A 21,209-nucleotide genomic window follows, 5' to 3' on the forward strand; every position below is an offset into this window, starting at 1 on the left:
AACAGTATTACCTTTACATGTTACGACATCTTCCTCAACGATCTGGAATCGACGCTCAGACTTGAAGATTTCTGCGCCGGATTCACCTCTCTCCTACCATCAAAATAACTTCCACCTAGAATGGCCATCGTCTTGGGCCTACTTGATCTGGGTAAGCCAGCCTTTTCGTCCAATCTTCTTCTGCCATAGCTGATGTCCCCCACGAGCCTATTACAGTCTCCTCTTTGTGTTCCAGCAGTGGATTCTTCGCTGTCGATTTCGAGGTCGAAGGAGTCGCTGGTTGTATTTGTCTCTGTGGTTGTAGAATTAAAGGATTCAGGTCGGGCCAATTCCTTCTTAGGCATCCCGTCGGTCAGCCAGGGCAGATGGAAATTTGTACCTAGAATTCTGACGCTTCGTCTGGTATCTTCTAGCTCTACCTCCATTTCACTACCGCCTTCACCATCCTCCTCGCCGGCGTCTTGGCTGTCCGCAGTGGTCGGAGTTCCCTCAGTAAGGGGGGGAGAGGGTGACTTTTCTTCCACTTTATCCACAAAGCGGACTCCCCTCGCCAGTCTAGAGCTTTTGGCGGATCGGGCCGAGTTGGTGCGCAATACCGTCGCAAGGGATGAGCGAAGAGGCTGTTGGAGATTTGACTGAGAATTGAGTGTCATTGCACGTTTGCGCTGTGGAATTTTAGGCGTAAGAGATGCCTTGACTGCTGGGGAAGGAGGAGGCGCAGAAGCTGGAGACTCTTCATCTACCTTAGAGTTTGCTATAAGGTTCTGCCTGTTATTGTCTATGTGAGGCCTCGCTTTGTCGCTGCGAGACTTGGGAAGAGCGAGCCTTCTCATGGGACCTGCACCTCTTTTGAGATGCAGTGCCATTGTTGGTTTCTCTGCCAATGCGAGAGAACCTGGTAATAAATCCAATTGTGCATGAGATTTCCCCAAAGCTTGTCGGTCTGGAGGCAGAGGGAATTGTGGTCCTAAGTCCTCAGTCGCTGACAGGCCCGAAACACTTGATAAGCTTGATTGACGTTTAGGATCCAAACTGTCACTCTGCATATCGCTTTCAACAACCAGCAGATTTGTTCGTACTTTGTCGACGGTTTGTAGTCTAAGGTTTTGAATACTTCTGGATCTAGGCAATGCCGGTCTCTTCGATGACTCTCTGTCTTCCTTATCTCCAGTTGAGACGCTTTCTTGGACCTTCTCGGAGCTCACCATAGGCACAGACACCCTTTTTGAATGGTTCATTGGTGGTAGCTGATCTAGGGAACCGTTCTGGTCTAAGCTCTGCTCCTCCCCTTTCTGCTTCCTTGAACGTCCCATCCGTGTTTTCTCTGTAACCATTCTCTCCTTTCTGTAGCGTTCGTCATTGGGGAGTCTGGGCTTTCCCACTTCCTCTCCGTTCTCGCTGATGAATTTGATTAACCTCCCATCTTTGGCTCTCTCCAAAAATCCAGTAGGAACATGTCTCTCAGCGTCCGCCAACCCACCTCCCGAAAAGGTCGGATACCCGCCTCGAGCCACGTCTTGATAAACCGGCCTATCTTCAGAGCCAGGAAGTGAAATAAGTGCTACTGGACATTGAGGCCGTTGCGATGGGTGCATCTGGGTCCCTACCGCCTTCTCTTCGTCCTCTTCACCCAGCCCGATTTCATGCCCATCTGGATGAGCATGTTCGGCGTTTTCTCCTTCTGTTTTTTCTTCATTGACTTGCTGTTCGAAAAGATGATGGTAACATGGGGGTAAGGAGGTCCAAAATAGGAGGCGTTGAGACATGTTAAAATACAGAGGCGGAGGGGGAAATTTGGGAAGATTGCGACTAAGATAAAGTAAGATGCCTCCCTAGGAATCACCCATCAGTTGAGGTTATTTGAGGATATGAGGATCCTAGATACCAAAATGATATTCAATGACCCAATAACGAATATACCCCATGCCGCTATAAGGACGTCACTTTTGGAACTTGCTTTTAGTATTAGCGTCCACAACTACTGCCCAAAACTCTCCTTGGGCTCACTAGACACGGAGGTTTTCGATACCAACAATAGCCTGGGCTAATCCGAGCCACAACGGTGTACTCTGCGGGCCCAACCAAGGTGTCCATGTGTATAACAACATCTCGGGCCAGCCGAGCTGTCCAAATATAAGGAAGACTAACGTGCAGGCGACAACCAGACGGGAGATGATTGCGAAACTTTACAATCCATCAGGTAAACATCCTCTCATTCAAAATGTTCAGGGACCAAACCAAACTTACCCTGTGCCCCCTGATTGCCTTGGGATCCCGGATAATCCATAGTTGGCCTCAATTTGCTCCTGGCTATCACTCTCATTTGTCCGTTTGTTGAGATTATTATTATCCTTGACGGCCCCCACTTGTGGAGTCAATCCGTTACTTTTTGTGATGACTGTTCCAGTAGCCACTACCACCAGAAATGATGTGGCGGTGGTAGAGCTGGTTGTAAATGACCACTGGACTACGCTTGACGTTGTAAGCAGCTGTTCATCCTCGGCTGAGATTGTAACTGATTCTGATTCGGTACTATCATCCGATACTGTGTCATTAGTAGACTGAGCCTTTAGTTTGGCCGACAGATCGCTGTGGAAAGACATCAGCAGTCTGTCGTTCCAAGAAGGTTAGAAGCAACAAGCCTACTTTGCAATTGCGATGAATTGGGCGATCAAAGACCAAACTAAAAAGACGACGGCAACCAATCGCAGAAAGTTTCCGCCCATCCATGGAAGACCTAAGGGCCGCATATCAAATTGAAGGTACAAATGGGTTATTGTTGAATATCAGTAAAGACAGTAGATAACACGTCGCAGAGGTGTCAAGGGCATGCCTGGCACTCCAATGTACTCGGCAAACAGTCGGCTTGATTTTTGAGAGTATTTTCGGGATTCAACTGTGATAATACAAAGAGAGGGCTTATATGTCGATCGTATATGGGGTTGCCGTAATATTACTGCACTGGATCGCCATCCTTTGACGGCTCAAAAAGTTCAATACGCGAGACGATCATGAAAGGACCATTGGACAAAAGGTGAATGTTTTGCTTGTCGGGGGCATCTGCCCTCTATTTTCGAATTGTTTAGAGGCGAATGTTATTTGTGTTTCTGGATCGCATCGTATCAATCAATTTGGCCATATCTCTCTTTGACGATTCTTCCGCAATGTTATGCGGAGATTGAGGCTAGTCTTTGCCCATAAGCCCTGATTATGCTATTTGTCAGTCAAATGCATGTTCCTCTGTAAGTCCAGAAAGATGCTTTTGCGGGTTCAGAGAGATGATAAGATGCCTTCCCAGTCAGTTTCGCATGAGCCCTTCCTCACCTCCTTTCTCACATCTATTCCAACAGTCCTTGACAAGCACCCTCCACATCGGCAATTTCCTTGGGAGCATTGGCTGAAAGTACAAGAGGCCCATTTCTGGTGAATGCAACCTCATCCTGTATATCGAGTTGTCAAGTCAGTTTAGTACATCCACAGGAAAAGTTTCGCATGAAATATAAGCGTACTTCTATTCGGATCCCTTGTCCGTGGAAGTGTTTGGGGAATCTATTGTCGAAAGGTACATAGACGCCCGGCTCAATGGATATAACATTTCCTTCAATCAAGCTACAAATGGAGTAAGCATGATATTCCGTCCTGTGTTCGATGAAACTGAAATAAATCGGACTTACACAGCATTGCGGTCTCTCGTAGGACAGTCATGAAGGTCAGAGCCTAGGTGATGTGATAAAAAGTGAGGATACTGAGGTTAGAAGGTCAGCAAAGGACGCCCATGATAAGTCACCAGCTTAGCTCACCAATGTTCGTTCAATGTCTCCCACACTCAATTTGAATCCAATTTGCCTCAACTCTTCCAGCAATAGTCCACAACCTTCACTGTATCAGCTTTCATTACTGCGTTTTTTGAATCCTGCAGTGACTCACTAGCTCTATGAAGTTCGCTCAAGTTGACTCTGTCATCCACTCTACACCTCTTGATACACTCCTTTTGCGCATTCAACACGGCTTGGTATAAATCGCGCTGGGGTGCAGTGAATACGCCAGACACGGGGAAGGTACGGGTAATGTCGGAGGTGTACATGTGATACTCGCAACCAGCATCGATCAAAACCATCTAAGAGACGTCAGACTGATATCTCGCAGCAAGGAAAGGGGCATCTACATCATCTTGAGCTAATGTGCAGTCGTTCTTGGTATAATGTATAACCAAGGCGTTGGCCCTGAAATTTGTAGTTAGCCAGAGTGAATCCCACTTTTTAAAGGCTAGACTGACCCGGAAGCAACAACGGGAACGTATGCCTGCCTCTCACTACCTCTCATTGCACACTCAAATTCAAAAACAGCCTCGAGTTCTGCCTCCCTTCCTCCCACTTTAGCGGCTCTCATCACCTTGGTATGCGCAGCACTACTGATATCAGCAGCCTTCTTCATCAGTTGGATCTCTATAGGCGATTTGACCATTCGGAATTTCTGGATATGTCTTTCAAGCGGGGTAGCTCTTTCAGAGGAGAGAGCACCGGCGAGAAGAAGGTGTGGAGGGTCAGAAGGAAGGAATTCGGAGGTCGATGATGAAGAGGATGTAGAGGGAGAGAATAGCTTGAGGAGCGATGAGCGACGACGAGGTGAAGGAGGGTGGAAAGGTTGGGATGAAGGTGAGGGTGAGGGGGATGGAGGGAGAGATGCGTAGATGGTACCTGAAGAGAGTATACCAGGGAGGAAAGAAGAAAGAGACGTGTTAGAATGAGCCTAAAAGGAGAACAGTCGGTCAGGAATGCTAAAAAGTTTCAAAGACTGAAACATACCTCGTCAGCACCGAAGATTGATGTGGCACCCTCAAGGCCAGCCCGCTCGCCTTCCCACAATGTGTCATGAGGATCTTTGGGCGGCACGAACAAGGTGTACTTGTATCCTTTGGGAGATGAAGGCTTCGACTCTGTTTAGAGAATTAGCTTAGAAGAGGGACAGGCGACAACAAGACGAACCCAAAACCACAGTAGCGTCAGGCTCATGGAAACCAGTAAGGTAGTAAAAGTCCGTTGCTGAGCATTATGTTGAGTCAGTAAGGCCCAATGATGATTAACATGTCCGATAACATACATTGTCTAAATCGGTAACTGAGTAGTTCGTTAGCCAGGACTAACAAAATATGTTCAAATCTGTCAGCAATAACTTACAAAATACCTAATTCATTGATGAGCTCAGTACTTGCAAGAAACTGCTATATTTCAATGACTTACTCTGAGACATCAATCTCACAGTCCCGCCCATACAGACAACCTTTGCTCCTTCTCCAAGACTCTCCATCAACTGCCGTCTCCGTCGTTCATACTCTTCTCCAGGAACGCCTGGTGTAAGCTCCCCAGGACGAACAAGATGTGGGTGAGTAGTTGCATGGGGTTGACCAAACTTGGGCGGCTTTGGGGAGGTGATTGTGGAGGGAGAGGCGTATGTGCGAGCTACATAAAACGTAACGAAGTGAAGTTCAGCGGACATCTCTTCTCGACATGCGTGGACAATATCAGAGACGGACGAACCTGAGATGACAGACGGGGCTTGTAGGAGCGCGCGCGAGAGGGCTGGCTGTCTCAGCATGCCGGGACGGGGGAGGGCGAATTTCACAGCAGCGTTTCTCATATTATCTCGCTGCAGTTTTTAGGCGTTGCTGGCTATGTTTCGAATGGTGTAAATCGGGTGTTGCAAGTAGGGCTGAGAGCGAGCGACTTTTGACGAAACGGAACGCGGATATTGCCGACCGCCGAACAACGATTTTCCCGGTTGCCGATTCTACTTGTCTACGGCTAAAAGTATTGCACTATATTGGTATAAATGCAGCAAGCGTCGACTTTGACCATGTACAAAACCTTCAAGACATGCATAGAGGTATCCCATAAAACATATAGATCCACAACCCATTATCTTCTTTCAAATTTCCCAATTACTGTTGGTCATCGTTAGCATAATAACCAACCCATGGGAACAACAACTCACCTCATCGTACACTGTCAGAATAACCCAAACAACAATACCTCCCATAGCAGCCATTAATGCCAACATACCGACAATGACACCAATGATCATGAGCCAAGATACGGCCTGTTCATTTTGAATCGCCTCGTATCGCTTCTTGGCCTCTTCATCACCATCAGTTTCACCGCTCTTCTCCTTGATGAGCCCCTTGGCGCGAAGGTCGGCCATGAACTTTTCTTGACGGGCCTTGATCGCAGCCTCTTGTGCCTCCTTAGCGAGACGCGTGAATAAGGCTGCACGTGCATCGTTACTAACGGGATCAATGGCAGACTGGACGCCATTGCCTGCGGCGTTGCCGATCTGGATAAATGAGGGGTAGTGGTGTTCAGCCCATTGCTCAATCTAACCTGATCGTCAGTACAATGGAAGGTCGAGACAGCGAATAACTTGCCTTGCCACAAGCAATGGAAAGTTTGAGGAGGTTGGGGTCGTCTTTGTGCACTTTCGCGTGAATCTTGCGGGCGTACTCTCGGAAAATGTAAGACACGTCACGAGGGTTCATTGCTCGCATGATCAGCTGTGTTTGGTCAGCCGACATAAAGCAAAAAAAAAAGAATTAACATACCCTGAGAGTTTCTCCCTTCCTGATCTTCACATTTTCTTTCAAGATCTTCTTGTTCATGAATGTCCTCTCCAAAGTCGCAATGGCCATGACAGCAGGGATCGCCACGAAGTTGAACACACTCTGGCACCTCAACAGCGTCAAGTAGTCCAAAGCGTCCGTAGCATGTCTCAACGCATCGAGCACCATTTCGCTCGCTGCCCACATTGCCTCAGTCTCCCTTTCAGGGTCAATCAACTCCTTCATAGAGTTGAAACCATACTTTGACCAGATGGCCCGAGGCCAAAAGCCTCGGCCGTCGATAACGTCCTCGTGCAAGTCACGGTAGATGTTAGTCTTCTGGAGAAGGAGGCCCATAGAGTTGGAAAGAGTAAGTTGATCGGCGATAAAAGAGCGTTCCTTGCCAGAGGCAGCGAACAAACCAGAAAGACCTTCGCCGACGAGACCAGCGACGTAGTGACAGTAAAGGTCGTAGTCGGCAATGGAGTTGATTTCAGCTACAGGTTTCCCGGGGGTAGCAAGGGCGGCAAAGTCGGCCATACCAGCACCCATCTTCTTGCAAATATCGGCAATGACAGTCTGGTACCTGAGCCGATGCGGTCAGCTCCCCGCCCCAATAGCCTACAGGCATTATGGACGTACTTGTGGTCGAGCAAAGAAAACTCTGTTTGAATAGCGTCGAACTCCTCCAAGACAATCTTGTCCTTTTCCTTTGACTCCTTGAATGTCCATCCAGGCTCGTAAAGCTTGGTGTGCATCGCGCGAAGAAGAGGAATCTTTACATCGTTGGGGATGGTCATGTCATCCTCGACGGTGTCCAGTGCACGGAGCACAAGATAGAACAGACAAACCTGCAGATCGTTAGCCAAGATAGTCCCAGTTGATTGCCAAAGAGAGGCAATGAGAAAAAGCCTTACAGTCCTGGCAAGTTCTCCTTCCAGCTCCCTGATGACCCTTGCAAAACTCCTACTGGTCAAATCGAGGAAATCCCAGCATTTTCGCATGGTCGGTCGGTCATAATGGGTCGTCGGCAGCTCGACAGTATCAGTGATATCCCTAGTGTCGTGCCAAATGGCAAAATTGACAATGGCCCGAAGCTCCATCTGCAAAATGTCACGCTTTGGGGTCAGTGATCATTATAAATGAGCCTGGGTGGGAGAAGACTGACGGGGTGGGTGACGCCTGTGAGAGTGGATCAGCTGTGAGTCACTAATGAGATGCTGTGTACTCACCCGTCACAATATTGTTTACTATGCCCATTTTTGTGATGTATACAAAGAAAAGATGGGATGTGGGCTGTATAGAGAGTGAAGGAGTATGAATGTTGTGCAGACGGGCGGAAGCAGGACGCGAACGCATGTGGAACGATAGAGTTCAAATTACGGTTTACTTAACAAAAAACTAACCCTGGCAGATGTTAACAAAACTCGTCCAAACGCATCCGCCACACTCACAGGACGTATCGCCTGCATCTCTTCTCTATCCTGTATACAAATCCCTTCAAAGCCACAAAATGTCCTCTCCCGCCCTTGACACCATTCACGATCAAACAGGAGAGCAGGACCTTCACCAGGAGGTGCAAGCGCAAGAGCACTTACCGGTTGAGCCTACGCCAGAAGTGCAAGAAGAGCCCGAGTCTGACCACCAGGACGACGATGAACAGCCCGAGGCTCAGGTGTTAGAACAAGAACAGGAACAGGTTGCAGAGCAAGAGAGGCTGCAGGACCAAGAGGACCAAGATCAAGGTGCGGAGCTGGTGTCACAGCAGCCCACAGCCGAGGAACAGGAGGAAACTCGAGATGAACTTTACAATGAAGTGTTCGGTAACCAAGGTTCTGAGGCTTCGGATTTGTCGGACGATGAAGATGTGAGAATGGATGAGGGAGAGAAGTATGTGCCCGCTACTGCGACGAGTGCGGCCAAGATTCCCAAGTTCAAAAAGTCTAAAAGGGATGATGAGGATGAAGATGAGGATGAGGATGAGGATGAGGATGATGGGGGAGAGAGAAGGAGAAAGAAGAAGAAGAGGGCAGAAAGGAGAAGACAGAGGCAAGAGGAAGAAGATGAAGATGAAGCACCTGTGCTTGATGAGGCCACTCGTGAGCTCCACCTTAGTCTCAAAAGCCGAATGTACCGCCGCTAATTCTCGGGCAGAGCGACGCCTTGCTTTGGAGGAGAGAATAGATGCTATTGGCAAGAAGCCTAAGGCCATTAGACGGAAGAAGAAGGGCGACGACGATGTTGATGTTGGTGTGCCCCTGTGCAGTAAGGCATATGCTAACTCCTAATGTTTAGATTGTTGATTCTTATCACGACGACATTTGCGCCCGACTTCGAGACCGAATGATCGCTGCGGCGGACAAGGATGAGGCCGCCAACAGGATCAAAATGCCCGGTACAGCCAAGCTTGCCATGTTGGACGAAGTGATGGGTGTGTTGAGAAAGTAAGTTGTAGTCCTCTGTCGCTCATTCTGGCAGGTGGCTAATAGTGAAATCAGCACGACCCTTTGGCAGTCGATCGTTGATAACGGTGTGCTCGAAGCTGTCAAGAGATGGCTTGAGCCTTTGCCTGACAAGAGCTTGCCTAGTGTTGGTATTCAGAAGGCCATTTTTGAGGTTCTTCCGAAGGTGGGCCAGTTCTTTCTGTTATATCCACGAGACGGACGACTAACCCAAAGTACAGATGGACCTCGACACGACCACCTTGAAGGAATGCCGTCTCGGTCCCATCGTCCTCTTCTATACCAAGACTAAGCGCGTCACGCCCGCTATCAATCGACAAGCCGACGCCCTCGTCCAGGCTTGGTCTCGGCCGATCATCAAGCGGCCAGCAAACTACCGATCACGATACATTGAGAGTCAGAATGAGGTTGAGCAGTCGCAAGGCGGTGGTGGTACTGGAGGTGGCTACAGTCAGAGCCAGCGAGGTCCGGGGGAGAGGAAATTTAAGAGATTTGATGTCAAGAAAGCTTTGGAAGAGAATGCGCATAGGAAGGGCGCTAGGTTGCAGATTGTTCAGGTAAGTTTGGTGTTTTCGCTTTAAATCATTGCGATTAGAGCTAATGGCCCCTCTCAAAAAAGGATGTGCAATATACTGTTGCGCCTGAACCCAAGACGCATCATCACGCCGAAGAGATGCAACATGTCTCCCGAATCCAGCAAGATAATAAAAAGTTCAACAGGTTTGCTAGACAAGTCAAAACGAAGAAGCATTAGAAGGGTGTTGGATTTGTGTGCAGTAGTTCTGTTCGTGTTGTAGCATGCATAGGATCCCAAAATCAAAACACAAACGAAATCTGTCTTCTACTCTATTAACACATCGGTCCCAGAAGTCAAATCAGAAGCTTGATAATCCCTAGCTGCCAACACTAACTGGCGTATAACCGCCTGGGCTACGCATCTCGCCTCCAGACCACGAACCACCTTCTTCTTCTCGTCTCCTAGGCCAAACTGAAGCGGAATACTGCTGGATAGGAATTGGCAGCAATGCTTCGCCCCATTCTCGAAGATCCTGCGGTCGTCCTCGTGTAGCAATAGCTTTTTTCAACCTGTAGTATGGCGTGTTTGTTCAGTACAAGAAGACTCAGGTTGATGGCTATTGAAACTAACCTGGAACGTATAGCAGAATATAGAAGAAGCCCTATAACAATCAAAAGGAAGAAGGTGGCCACCAGCCGGTCTCTTGGCGAATCACGCTCTATCACGACCACCCTCATTAGCGTGCCGCTCTCGTTTTCTCATTGTTGTACTGAGGAAAGATCTCACTGAAACATCTAGCTTCAACATCTCCTTCAGTACCTGTACCGATATCTTTATTCAGTTCTGGTACTTCTGCACCTTTGCATATAGCGAGCTTTTGATCGATACAGAATTGGCGGGTACAGGATAAACATGGTTTCTTGGGGTTTTCGGGGCGGTAGAGCGGGATGATGGTGGAATTGGTAAAGCATATGCCTAGAAATAAGGGGGATCCTTAGTAACTTTTAAGACTTCACAAGAGCTCAAAAAGTTGGCTGTACGTACATTTACAGTAGGAAAGACTTGGATCGTTAAATAAAGAGGCTTGCACTGGGGAGACTAAGAGGACGAGAGAAACGACAAGCAGGGCCAAGAGCATACGTCGGAGCATGATGGGTATACGTTATCCACTGCCAGTTAGATGCTGTGATATATCCTCTCTGCTCTTATACTCAGTAGATTCTTTCGTACGTAAGGCAGCTCTGCGTGGTGCTCGCGCTACAGATAGAGAAGTTGAGAAGACGTCTAGTAGGTACAGTCGTCTTCCTCAGATCCGGAACATCACCGTGCAACGGTTTGGGGGTTCCGGATCTCGATTCTCCGGTTCTCGAGGAGGTTGGATCGGGACAACGATAATTTAATTACGTAATTGGGCTTTTACTGGTTGCGTGACAACATATCTATGGTCAGACGGGTCAGACTCACTCAGTGTGCATGCCAATTATTAGAAGATGATTATAGAAACTGTAGACAGATGGGACGGCAGACGGCTACGCGTCAGAAATTATTTTATAGAATGCATTCCGACCTTCAGAGGAACTCAGTTGCGCGCCTATTAATAATAGGCTCCCGGTGACTCTATGGGCCTTCCAAAAACCTATGGACTTGAGATCCGGAAGTTGGCCCCCCAAGAGGTTCCGGATCCGGATCTGCCCAAATGTCCGGATCTCAACTGTCTGTACGGTGGCAGACAACCTGAATGCACCCAGAAGGGTTCCGGATCTGCCCAATGTCCGGATTTGAAGGTTCCGGATCTGAGGAAGACGACTGTAGTAGGAAAGATTCGGCATTATTGTTGGTGCGTGGACATCGCCGACGGAAAAGAATTACCGGATCGCCGTTCGTGCGCGTCATTTCTGCACCCCGCCCATTTGCCCAAAATACATCCCATCTCATCCTCTTTTCCCCCTCTCCCATCCCTCCTGCCCTTCAGACGCCGCAAAACCATCTCTCAGCTATCCCATCCACAACTGCTGTTGCAGCGATGACGCATAAGGATGTTCCTCATGTGAGCTTGGTTCTTGGATCAACTCAAGGAAAATGCTAAAGATGTCCGCTGCACGTTTTTGCTCACCTAATACGAAATACCCAGACGGTGCGCATGATGGTGCCATTTTCTATGCGGTGTAACAGATGTGGAGAGTACATACGTAGGCCCGTCCTTTAATATGCGAGCTGGCCATCACTGCTGACGTTCTTGATCAGATAAGGGTAAAAGGATCAATGCGAGCAAAGAAACTATCCATGGAGAGCAGGTCGATGGCCCTGACACTTTGAGGCTTCATATAGTGAATAAGCAGAACTACTAAACAAGAGAACCTCCCCTAACGTAAGCATAGAAGTGTTCGGTGTGCTCTGCCGAGATTACATTCAAAACCAACCTTCTGAACGCAGAATACGTTTGTGAAGACGGTGCGACTTGCAACTCGGAAACAGATATCCACAATGATGATTTGGGCAACCCTTCCGGGGGAGAGGAACAAGAAGCACATGGTGGAGGATTAGAAAGGTATCGAACTGGGAGCATACGTCGGACTCGAGAAAACAATGGAAACAAAGAAAGGGAATTAATGGCTCAGTTGGCTGATGTTAAGTGGGTGAACTTCTCCTTTTAAATCGATTCAAGCTCAGACTTAATGTCAGGGAACGCAACAAACGTCTTGAGATAGCCAACTCTACCCTTTTGGCTGCATTGCGAACTAGACGGACGATTTTAAAACCTCTCGACTTTTCAAGGACCAGTGCCGAACTTCCCATTGACGAACGCATCCACCAGCTATTGTCAACTAACTCACCGTTATCGGACATCGACGCCCATACCATTTTGGAATATTACCAGGAACATGACCTCTGTATGCCTGTGGTAGACGGCTGGCTCGACAATATTTGGAAATTGCTAAACCTCTTTTATCTGTCCTCACACGATTTACCGGAGGCGCGGAGATCTCTAGCGCTTTTCATGTTTAACGCCATTTATGTTCATATCGAGCAAATATCGGAACTTCGAAACACCTTCGTTTCGCAAGTCATTGTCCCATTTTTGGAAAAGACCCTTTTACAACAGGCCGATGATTGGTTCCGTGAAACTGCCCTGGATGTGCTCGTAAAGGCGGCTGTGATCGAAACTCTTGAGCGGGACGAGGATCGCAGACAAGTCAGGGCCAAGAAAAAAGAGAATGAGGTGGAACAGGAGGATGCGGCGGCATTACCTAGCCAGGAGATAAACGCAGCCGCGGCTGGAGGCAGTTTCCATGCTATACGAAACATTATTATCACCCAAGCCTCTTCTGCAAGATGTAAAAGGGAAGACTTGATATTGCCAAAAGTCGAGGAAAAATCGGAGAGCACGACGCCCCCTCCGATAAAGGAACCGCCCCCAATTTCATCTCGAGAGTCTTTTTCCAGCTCGTCTGGCTTCAAAGGCTTGATGAGTGCCCTATCCCCTCCATCAAGAACTAAAGAGCTTCCACCTATGTCGACGCCATCCATCGCTTCATCCATGGCGGAAGATACTCAGTCAGCCGACAATTCTCCCACTCCTACACCACACCCATCACATTCCGCTTGCCCCTCTCATATGGCTGTTCGTTCACTAATCGCCATCTTCAATCAGCTTGCATTCCGCTTCCCAAGCTCTTCTCCATCTCCCTCCAAGACTGCTAGGACCCTTGCTTCGTCGAGGTGTATCGCTGTGTATCGTGATTTGCTTGGTCTAGTCTATCCTACACGACATATACCAGGGGACGTCACACCTGCTTCACGCGTCGCTGGTGTTCAAGCCTCTTGTCCTAAAGCCCGTATCACAATCCTTCAACTCTTATTCCGTCTACGCGCCGATTCCACTCACAGGATCTACCTCCGCCGTAACATTGATGACACTGTGCGTCCCTTTGCAGATATTCTAGGCAGGACCAGGGAAGCTGTCGAGACGCAGAGGGCGAATATATTGGCTGATGCGGAAGAAGCCAGGGCGAGGCTGAGAGCGAGGCAGATGAGGGAAGCTGGTGGCGCGCCGAGGGAAAGTATGCGGGAAAGGGCATCGACAGCTTCAAACAGGACGCGAAGCCGATCAAGACCAGGCCACATCGATATTGGTGCTGCCGACTCTTATAACCCCCTTTGGCAAATCCCCGAGGCGCTCTCTTTCGAGATGCCGGCAGAAGGCGTTTCTAGTGAAGTGCTCTTGACTTATGACCCCGATCATCCATCTTTACGTGTCAAAGACGCGCCACCTGTCGAGGGTGTCTGGTTGCCAGTTTCAGAATATGTGGCTTGTCTCTGCGAGATCTTGATGCACGAAAAAAACTGGGAAGTCGTAAGCTATGTCATTTGCTTTCTCCCTCTTCAACTGGGAAGCCGGTTGTTCTTCCGGGGAGCAAGAGCGACTAGGGAAGTCAGGAGATTACTCAAGGTGCTCTGCGATACCATACCGCAGGACAACCGAATTGAACGGCGTTGCAAACATCATGCCTTTATCAAACGACCCAATGTCAATGCTGTGGTGTATCAAGCTTTAACTATTCTCATCAGCTACAAGGATGATTTGGACAGCAAAGAATGTGACACCCTGATCGCGACGTTCGAAATGTGTTTGGAGTCCAACACCATCGTCGCGAAGCCTTGTATCCAAGCTCTCACGTTGTGTGTCTTTGAGCTTGAGCAATCCATTGCCAAGCGATTGTTACCGATTATCAGCAAGATGCGCGATATCAATTTAACATCCGGTATCGCTGTACATCTCCTCGAATTCATTCTTGCTCTAGGCGATCATCAATCTCTCTTCCGCAACTTTACAGATGCGCATTACAAAGACGTCTTTACCCTTGTTATCGATTATATCGCAGAACACAATGCCCGTTCAGATGAGCTGCCAGATATGACATCGGATAAACGTGAGAGCTATACCCTCTCTCAGCACGTAATTGGTCTTGCCTATCACGCTATCTACGTATGGTATCTCGCTCTCAAGTTATCTCTTCGACCAGACCTCGTCAGACATATTATAACCAAGCTACTCCAGAGCAGATCTATTCGCGTGGCGACTGACGAAATGGTTGAAGTGTGTCTTGACTGGCTTGCGAGGTATACCTATGGTAATCCCGACCCGAAGCCGGCTTCGAGTTTGTTGAATGAAATGGTGGCGCATGAATCAGGAGAATCGGACCCTCCTAAGAAAAAGAGTTGGTCGTTGGGCAATGCCATATTGACAATCACTTTGCATGCTGGCAGCGGTTGGGCTAGCATCACTTCCATAAGGCCCACGGGGGCCACCGAGCTTATTGCGAGATTGGAAAATTTACCGCTTTCGGAGATCGATGATGACGGACTAGATCTTTTCTTGTTGCCCAAGTTGCTGATGGAAAACAGAGGGTTTATTATGAAAGACGAAGAACAGGCCGTGAGTCATAGACTGTTCGAATCGCTAAAGGGGAACGCTGACTATAACGGAGACACTGCAACAGCTTTTCATGCCTATGTCAATTTCTCCCGATTCCGCAGGCTCTTCTACCCCTTCTCAACGCCGCAAAGAAGTTGCCGTCGACCCCGCCTATTTTGCGATCCAACTTTTATCATACCCCGCGGATAGCCTCGACTCCATACATGGTCGTCCAATCCCGAACGAAGAGCGGTTCAACCGTTCGCTCCGCAACATTGAGTTGACGCCAGTCATCGATACTGCCAAACTGGGTGTCCTCTATGTGGCTCCTGGTCAGACAGACGAACACGATATCCTTGCAAACATTGAGGGGTCTTCGTTCTACCGCGAATTCCTTGCGGGATTGGGAACGCTTATCAAGCTGAAGGGTCAAGTCGACGTTTTCACTGGTGGTCTCAACCGCGAAGATGACTCTGACGGAGAGTATGCTTATGCATGGTGGAACGACCTTATCCAGACTGTCTTCCACGCGGCTACAATGATGCCCAACCATGCACACGACCCCAAATTTGACAAGAAGAAGCGTTTGATTGGCAATGACTTTGTCAAAATCATCTACAATGATTCCGGCAGGGATTACAAGTTCGATACGCTCAAGACTGCGTTCAACTTTATCAATATCGTCATTTCTCCGCATACCATGCCAGAGACATACACCCCCAAGTGTTCTGTTGAAATGACGCCCCCTGAAAGCATTTTGGGCGTCCGCACGAGGGATGACTACTTCAAGGTCATCGTCCAACGAGCTCCCGGTATCCCTGATTTCAGCCCTGTGGGTAAATTGAAGATATTGTCAAAAGAGACGTTACCCGGGTTCGTGAGGCATGTGGCGTTGATGGCGAATGATATGGCCGCCAGGTTCTCCCATATAAGGAATGCTAGTGATCCAACGGAAGCAGAGTATATTACCAGTTGGCGAAGTCGTTTGAGAGCGATGAATAGATTGAAGGGAGGGTAAGTATTAGCGTCAGCGACATTGTTCAATGAGATTTAACTGATGTGTGCTCGATAGCCTCCCCCCTGTAGAAGCCAAAATCGATTCGGAGGACGAAAAGAAGAGAGAAGAAATGCTGCAAGAGTGGGTTTTGCTTATCTGTCTTTCGTCAGTACATCACTGATCTATTTTCAGCTTTACAAAATTGCTGTCCGAGCAACCTATAGCAGACCCAGATCAGTGAAGGATGTAGAAGCAAGAAGATAGAATTACAGAGTGTGGGCCCAATGGATGGGAAAGGTTTCATAACATGGATAAGATTGGGAGAGCGAGAATATCTTGTGAATAGTTGTCTTCAACAGTGTCAGTACTTAATGTATTATCATGATATGATGTTTCAAGCTATGGTCTGATGATTTTCGACGAAATTGTGAGTCTGGTGGTTATTATCGCGACCAAGTACGCCCATCATATTTGAAAATAGTTGTGTGTTGGACAGACTGCAAAGAGCATAGACCGTTACAGGGGAAAGATTGTGTGAATTTCCATATCGCACTTGGACGTAGCTCGCTAATTTTTTGTGATCCTAAGCTTCAAATCCAGCCTATACTTCTTCCTGATTCACTGAGTGGAGCATCGCCTCCATGCAAGTAGTAGACTTTGACAACAATGAGCAAGGAAGATACCCGGACCTCTAGGCCATTCCCATCGCTGCTTCATCACCTCATATTCTGGCTGGTTCATCCTTGATACCCGCCATTTTCCTCAATTTTTCTTCTCTGCTCTTTCTCAAAGCTTCAACGGCCTCTCTTCCCTTTTCTGATCGGTGAGCAATGAAGTCAAGCTTCATAGCGTCCATCCTTTCTTGCGTCATGCTAAGTCAAAACGTCCTTAGCATGATCCTGGAACATCCAGTATAATGTGAACGGTGATAGCAACTTACTAGTCTCGCATACACCCCTGCATCGCATTGAGCCTAGTTTTGCACATGAAAGGCAAAGAGAACGTCCGACCGGTAGCACAATCGGCAAAATCTAAGCTCTTAGTCAAATGATTATTCCCTCAGACGAAGTTGTCAACATGATAAGCCTTACCTTTGACATAATCGTCACAGGACCTTAGAGCCTCCTTCTTGGCTGCTTCGTGAATTTCATTCTCTTCTCTTCTTGAAAGGGCTTCCATTGCGATTGGCGGAGAAAGATTTGGCGGTGAAGATGAGTCGAAATGGAAAACGGGATTAATCCAGGGTATGGTTGATCTTTTTGGAAGACTGTGTCTAATCAAAGGTGTACTAGGAGGTTATACTAGAAGTATAGATAGTAAAACACAAGCAGTGAAAAGAGCAAGCAAAGAAAAGAGAAACGATAAAGAAACGATTATCATATCTACAGCAGCAAAACGAAGAATATGAGCAGCACAGCGACATTACATTCCGAAAACAAATGATGACGTCTTCATCTTAAAAGTTATTGCCCTCAGCGTCAAGTTCTATGTTTTGGCACAAGGTTTCTTTATGATCAATCGAAATTTTTGTCTCAGTCTCTTCAGCTCAGTTCATTCACGGTAGACTGCTTCTAAACCCTGTATACTACCATAGTCGCACAGCATGGGTCCCGGTCAAGGATATCGTCCCCCACCTTACGGTCTTCCAACTCGTCCATCTTTGGACACACCAGCTTCAGCTGTTAGTCAATCTCAACGACAAGGATTTCCTCAGCCTCAACCATACATGCCTCAAACACAGCAGGGCTTTTATCCAGGATATGGATATGGATATCAACCTAACCTATCTGGGGGATATCCCTCTGGCGGTTTCCACCCCATGTATGCGGCGCCAGCGCCATCGTTTGGTCAGTCCCTCTTTCAATCGCCTGTAGCTGTCAACCCGGAAGGATACTCCTATTCCACGACCTATCTCTCAAGCCAATACAACCCACAGGTTTCCGCTCCAAATCCCCCTATGAAGCGTCAACGTCCGAACAATAGTAATGTCATGACAGGCGGAGTGTTAAGTGCGAAACCGTGGAGAAATTGTTCCCACCCTGGCTGTAAATTTGTGGGGCCTGGAGATCAAGTGGAGATTCATGAGGAAGATAGACATTTGATTTATGCTCCCGGAAAGGTCCCACAAAGAAGTGAAGAAGAGGAGAGATTTGCAAAGCGTAAGGGGTACGTGCGTGTACTTGGTGTGATAGCGGTCATATGCTGACTGGGAATTGGGCAGGCCCTTACCCCCTATACAAGGGACAAATATAACACTCAACACACCGGAAGATATAGAAAAATGGATAGCTGAACGTAAATCCCGCTGGCCGACTGCCAAGCGTGTACTAGAGAAGGTCCTTATAAGTTCATTGCAAACCTCCTAGTGCAATATGCTGATGCCCTGCCGCAGGAGGAAGAGCGCCAAGCAGCTATTGCCCGTGGAGAAGTTCCTGCGAAACAAAGAAAAGGCAAAGGCAGACGCAACGATCCAGCGAGTCGGGCAGAAGAATGGGGAAGGGAAGTCAAAGATGAAGAGGCAGATATTCCTCGTGTGTTTGGGGGGGAACGCGGACGAGGAAGAGGACGAGGAAGAGGGAGCGTGCGGGGGAGAGGTGGAAGAGCTGGGAATGAAGGAAGAAGTGATGGGGTTGCTCCAGTGCATTCCATCGTGCAAACCTCTACCCAATCTCAATCAAGGCAAAGTAGTGAAGTCAATCCTACGGCTGACAGTTTGATCGGACTTGGTGGTTACGATACACCCGCCGAATCGGCTTCTGCATCAGATTCCAGTGATACCGAATCTTCCACAGAATCCGATGTTGGCAGTGACTCGTCCTCAGACTCTTCTTCTGGCTCGGAAGATGATCACGCCCAGCTAAAACCCGCCGAGGCTTCAACCTCTTCCCCTGCTACCACCACCACTACCAAACCGTCTATCTCTACCCTTAGCAAACCGATCTGCAAGTTCTTCGCCCAGCAAGGAAGATGCAAATTTAATGACCGTTGCCGATTTGCGCATATCGCTCCGGATGGCTCTTCTGTGGATACTTCTGCACAGGGTGAAAATCGAAAGCCAGCACCTCAGCAGGAGAAAAAAAGGCAGCCCCGGCAACCTTCCGCTCGGAAACTTAATCCTTTCGAACGGCCCAGTATGCTTGGTGCTGTAAGTCTCTATTTCATCCCTTTTTGCCTTGAGAACCGTTTAAGCTGATCTGAACTCCTTTTCTCAGTTACTCGCCAACCCCATCCAAAATACACTCTCGCAGATATCCCAGACCATCCGTTTCTTGGTCGCTAACGATATGCTTCAAAATGTTGAGATCCGCCCGGGTCAAGTAGAGGAAGAAGAGAAGGCAAGGAATAAAGTGGTATTGTTGGATGGATCATCAAAGGATAATAATGGAGCGACTGAGGATAATCTTAATATGGAGGGTGGCGATGATATCATACAAGAGCTGAAAGAGACTGAAGGGGAGTGAAGCTGTCGCACAAGAAAAGATTAGTGTCGTTTAGGTAATCAACTGAAATTCCTAGTTAAAAACCTTGTAATCACGAGATTCCACCGTCTTTCAATCAAAAGGGAAAGATGAAAATGTAGTATGAATAGCCTGTATATCAATACGAGGTAATCCTGTGACTGGACAACGCTGAAAACGCACGCTAGACGATTAATTGACTATTTCAGGCGAGAAAACCACAACTCATTTCCCCAATCCCAGGCGCTCGCTTTTTATTCCGCCTTGCCCTCCTCGATAGAATCCATCAACTCTTGCCATTCTCCATTCTCAATCATCTCCCGCAAAATATCAAGACCGCCTACCAACTCGCCATTCACAATGATTTGCGGGAATGCTATTATATCGTCCCAGTCAGCTCACCCCTTCTAAAATCAACCATATACAGATGAAGAAGTGGGAAATCGGAGGTCGAGGAAAAATTGGAAACTTGGACTTACTAGGCCAGTCATTAACCTTCTTCAATCCTTGCCTTACATCCTCATCACTAAAGATATCAAACCAAGCAAATTCCACTCCTTGCTCCCTCAATAATCCCACAGTCTGCCTTGAGAACCCACACTTAGGAGCTGTAGGGTTTCCCTTCATGAATAACACAACCTTGTGCTTGTTCATCAGTTCGTGGCAGCGGGCGACAATTTCTGCTTCTGTCCGGGGACGTTGGGCGGCGGCAGGGGCTTGGGGTTGGGCGGAAGAGGTAGAGAGGGGGGCAGAGGGGGAGGCGTGTTGAGTGAGGAGAGAACGAAGGAGGGAAGCGTCGGCGCCAGAGTGTCGAGCCAGGAGAGTGTGCCCCTGTTATTCGGTTTCGGAGAAGATACAGTTTGATGAGAAAGAAAGAAAGGGATTGTTATGATACACGGTAAACATCATTGATACAGATCGCACACAGAGGAGTAAAAAATCCACAGTGTCGAATGTCCGAAATGAGAAATTGGTTAGAAAGATTGACAAAATCATGTCATGTTCGCCGACATTGAAGAGGGGATGGAATGCGTGAGATTGTGCGTTCAGGTAGGACATTTCCGGACCCATTACCGTTGTCATCATCATCCGACACAATCACCCCCACAATATCATTACGATGATCATGATCATCCCCATCACAGTCACCACCACGCACCCATTCATTAGCCAGAGCCGAACCGCGTCGCGGACCATGAGAATTACCCGATATCCGTCGACGAGGAGGTGAGTCAAAAATCACAACACCCACACCGGGTTTCCGGTTCGATGAAGTCGACGTTTGAAGGTTGAGGTTGACAAAAGGTGACGCGATGGGCGATTCGACATCGGGATTTGGCATTCGCGGCATGACGAGTAATTGACCCGGGTCAGCATCGGCGGAGATGGGAGGGGAAGGTGGGATGTCGTATAGGTAATCGAGTTTGTTAAGTGGAGATGGCATGTGGGGTTTGTTGCGGATGATAGAGGATGAAGGTGTTGCGGGACCGCGAGAAGAGAGGGATAAAGATACGGACGGGGAGGGGGTGGGGAGAGGAATTTTGACGGTAGCAGGTGAATTGGTGTAGGAACCCAGTGATTTGATACGGTTGATCATCGCCAAGCGGTCGTTGGACGATGGAGGGTCGAGAGAGGGGAGAGAGGCGGCAGAGGAAGGAAGAGTGGGGAGAATATAAGAAGGGCAAGATATCGCGGAGGCGTCGGTGTTGGTAGGTGAATTGGATAGGAATTGTAAAGGTGTACGAGGAGTAAAACGCGAGGGCGGGG

At 48.2% G+C, this 21,209-nt stretch overlaps 9 protein-coding genes across 10 annotated transcripts in view; 3 read left to right on the forward strand and 6 right to left on the reverse strand.

The window, feature by feature from the left end:
* Nucleotides 1-20: 20 nt before the first annotated feature.
* CNBC1510 (hypothetical protein) lies at nucleotides 21-2,726 on the reverse strand (the record flags this gene model as incomplete). Its single annotated transcript, XM_771565.1, has 5 exons — nucleotides 21-1,832; nucleotides 1,886-1,952; nucleotides 2,008-2,184; nucleotides 2,248-2,589; nucleotides 2,647-2,726. 5 exons carry the CDS (start codon nucleotides 2,724-2,726, stop codon nucleotides 21-23), a joined length of 2,478 nt encoding a protein of 825 aa, XP_776658.1.
* A 612-nt stretch (nucleotides 2,727-3,338) lies between these two features.
* CNBC1520 (hypothetical protein) lies at nucleotides 3,339-5,637 on the reverse strand (the record flags this gene model as incomplete). The annotated part of the gene is made up of 13 exons (XM_771566.1): nucleotides 3,339-3,440; nucleotides 3,510-3,609; nucleotides 3,675-3,745; nucleotides 3,801-3,874; nucleotides 3,928-4,117; nucleotides 4,166-4,223; nucleotides 4,277-4,749; nucleotides 4,806-4,936; nucleotides 4,986-5,042; nucleotides 5,101-5,117; nucleotides 5,178-5,184; nucleotides 5,241-5,459; nucleotides 5,538-5,637. The coding sequence occupies 13 exons, from the start codon at nucleotides 5,635-5,637 to the stop codon at nucleotides 3,339-3,341; spliced, it is 1,599 nt and encodes a 532-aa protein (XP_776659.1).
* Nucleotides 5,638-5,938: 301 nt separating this feature from the next.
* Nucleotides 5,939-7,951, reverse strand: CNBC1530 (hypothetical protein; the record flags this gene model as incomplete). 2 transcript variants are annotated; one of them, XM_771567.1, is made up of 9 exons in its annotated part: nucleotides 5,939-5,941; nucleotides 5,992-6,228; nucleotides 6,286-6,372; nucleotides 6,422-6,547; nucleotides 6,596-7,178; nucleotides 7,235-7,443; nucleotides 7,510-7,695; nucleotides 7,761-7,774; nucleotides 7,825-7,951. In XM_771567.1, 9 exons carry the CDS (start codon nucleotides 7,949-7,951, stop codon nucleotides 5,939-5,941), a joined length of 1,572 nt encoding a protein of 523 aa, XP_776660.1. The 2 variants fall into 2 exon arrangements, with proteins under 2 accessions (XP_776660.1, XP_776661.1); XM_771568.1 differs by having other exon boundaries at nucleotides 5,992-6,372.
* Nucleotides 7,952-8,105: 154 nt separating this feature from the next.
* Nucleotides 8,106-9,808, forward strand: CNBC1540 (hypothetical protein; the record flags this gene model as incomplete). The annotated part of the gene is made up of 6 exons (XM_771569.1): nucleotides 8,106-8,691; nucleotides 8,747-8,838; nucleotides 8,888-9,036; nucleotides 9,091-9,220; nucleotides 9,276-9,611; nucleotides 9,674-9,808. 6 exons carry the CDS (start codon nucleotides 8,106-8,108, stop codon nucleotides 9,806-9,808), a joined length of 1,428 nt encoding a protein of 475 aa, XP_776662.1.
* Nucleotides 9,809-9,947: 139 nt separating this feature from the next.
* On the reverse strand, nucleotides 9,948-10,721 carry CNBC1550 (hypothetical protein; the record flags this gene model as incomplete). Its single annotated transcript, XM_771570.1, has 4 exons — nucleotides 9,948-10,140; nucleotides 10,202-10,289; nucleotides 10,358-10,546; nucleotides 10,616-10,721. 4 exons carry the CDS (start codon nucleotides 10,719-10,721, stop codon nucleotides 9,948-9,950), a joined length of 576 nt encoding a protein of 191 aa, XP_776663.1.
* A 3,474-nt stretch (nucleotides 10,722-14,195) lies between these two features.
* CNBC1560 (hypothetical protein) lies at nucleotides 14,196-16,225 on the forward strand (the record flags this gene model as incomplete). The annotated part of the gene is made up of 4 exons (XM_771571.1): nucleotides 14,196-15,008; nucleotides 15,061-16,001; nucleotides 16,060-16,125; nucleotides 16,177-16,225. The coding sequence occupies 4 exons, from the start codon at nucleotides 14,196-14,198 to the stop codon at nucleotides 16,223-16,225; spliced, it is 1,869 nt and encodes a 622-aa protein (XP_776664.1).
* A 480-nt stretch (nucleotides 16,226-16,705) lies between these two features.
* Nucleotides 16,706-17,163, reverse strand: CNBC1570 (hypothetical protein; the record flags this gene model as incomplete). Its single annotated transcript, XM_771572.1, has 3 exons — nucleotides 16,706-16,856; nucleotides 16,925-17,015; nucleotides 17,076-17,163. The coding sequence occupies 3 exons, from the start codon at nucleotides 17,161-17,163 to the stop codon at nucleotides 16,706-16,708; spliced, it is 330 nt and encodes a 109-aa protein (XP_776665.1).
* Nucleotides 17,164-17,587: 424 nt separating this feature from the next.
* Nucleotides 17,588-19,445, forward strand: CNBC1580 (hypothetical protein; the record flags this gene model as incomplete). Its single annotated transcript, XM_771573.1, has 4 exons — nucleotides 17,588-18,150; nucleotides 18,206-18,320; nucleotides 18,377-19,129; nucleotides 19,197-19,445. 4 exons carry the CDS (start codon nucleotides 17,588-17,590, stop codon nucleotides 19,443-19,445), a joined length of 1,680 nt encoding a protein of 559 aa, XP_776666.1.
* Nucleotides 19,446-19,696: 251 nt separating this feature from the next.
* Nucleotides 19,697-21,209, reverse strand: part of CNBC1590 (hypothetical protein) — a gene marked incomplete at both ends in the record, with an annotated part of 1,646 nt that continues 133 nt past the window's right edge. The window contains 3 exons of the mRNA XM_771574.1: nucleotides 19,697-19,818; nucleotides 19,922-20,273; nucleotides 20,602-21,209. The exon at nucleotides 20,602-21,209 is cut by the window's right edge and continues 133 nt beyond it. Of these exons, the coding sequence (XP_776667.1) occupies nucleotides 19,697-19,818; nucleotides 19,922-20,273; nucleotides 20,602-21,209 (1,082 nt within the window). The remainder of the gene's footprint in view (nucleotides 19,819-19,921; nucleotides 20,274-20,601) is intronic.

Source organism: Cryptococcus neoformans, chromosome 3, assembly GCF_000149385.1.
Source record: "Cryptococcus neoformans var. neoformans B-3501A chromosome 3, whole genome shotgun sequence".
Taxonomy (NCBI): Eukaryota; Fungi; Basidiomycota; class Tremellomycetes; order Tremellales; family Cryptococcaceae; genus Cryptococcus; species Cryptococcus deneoformans.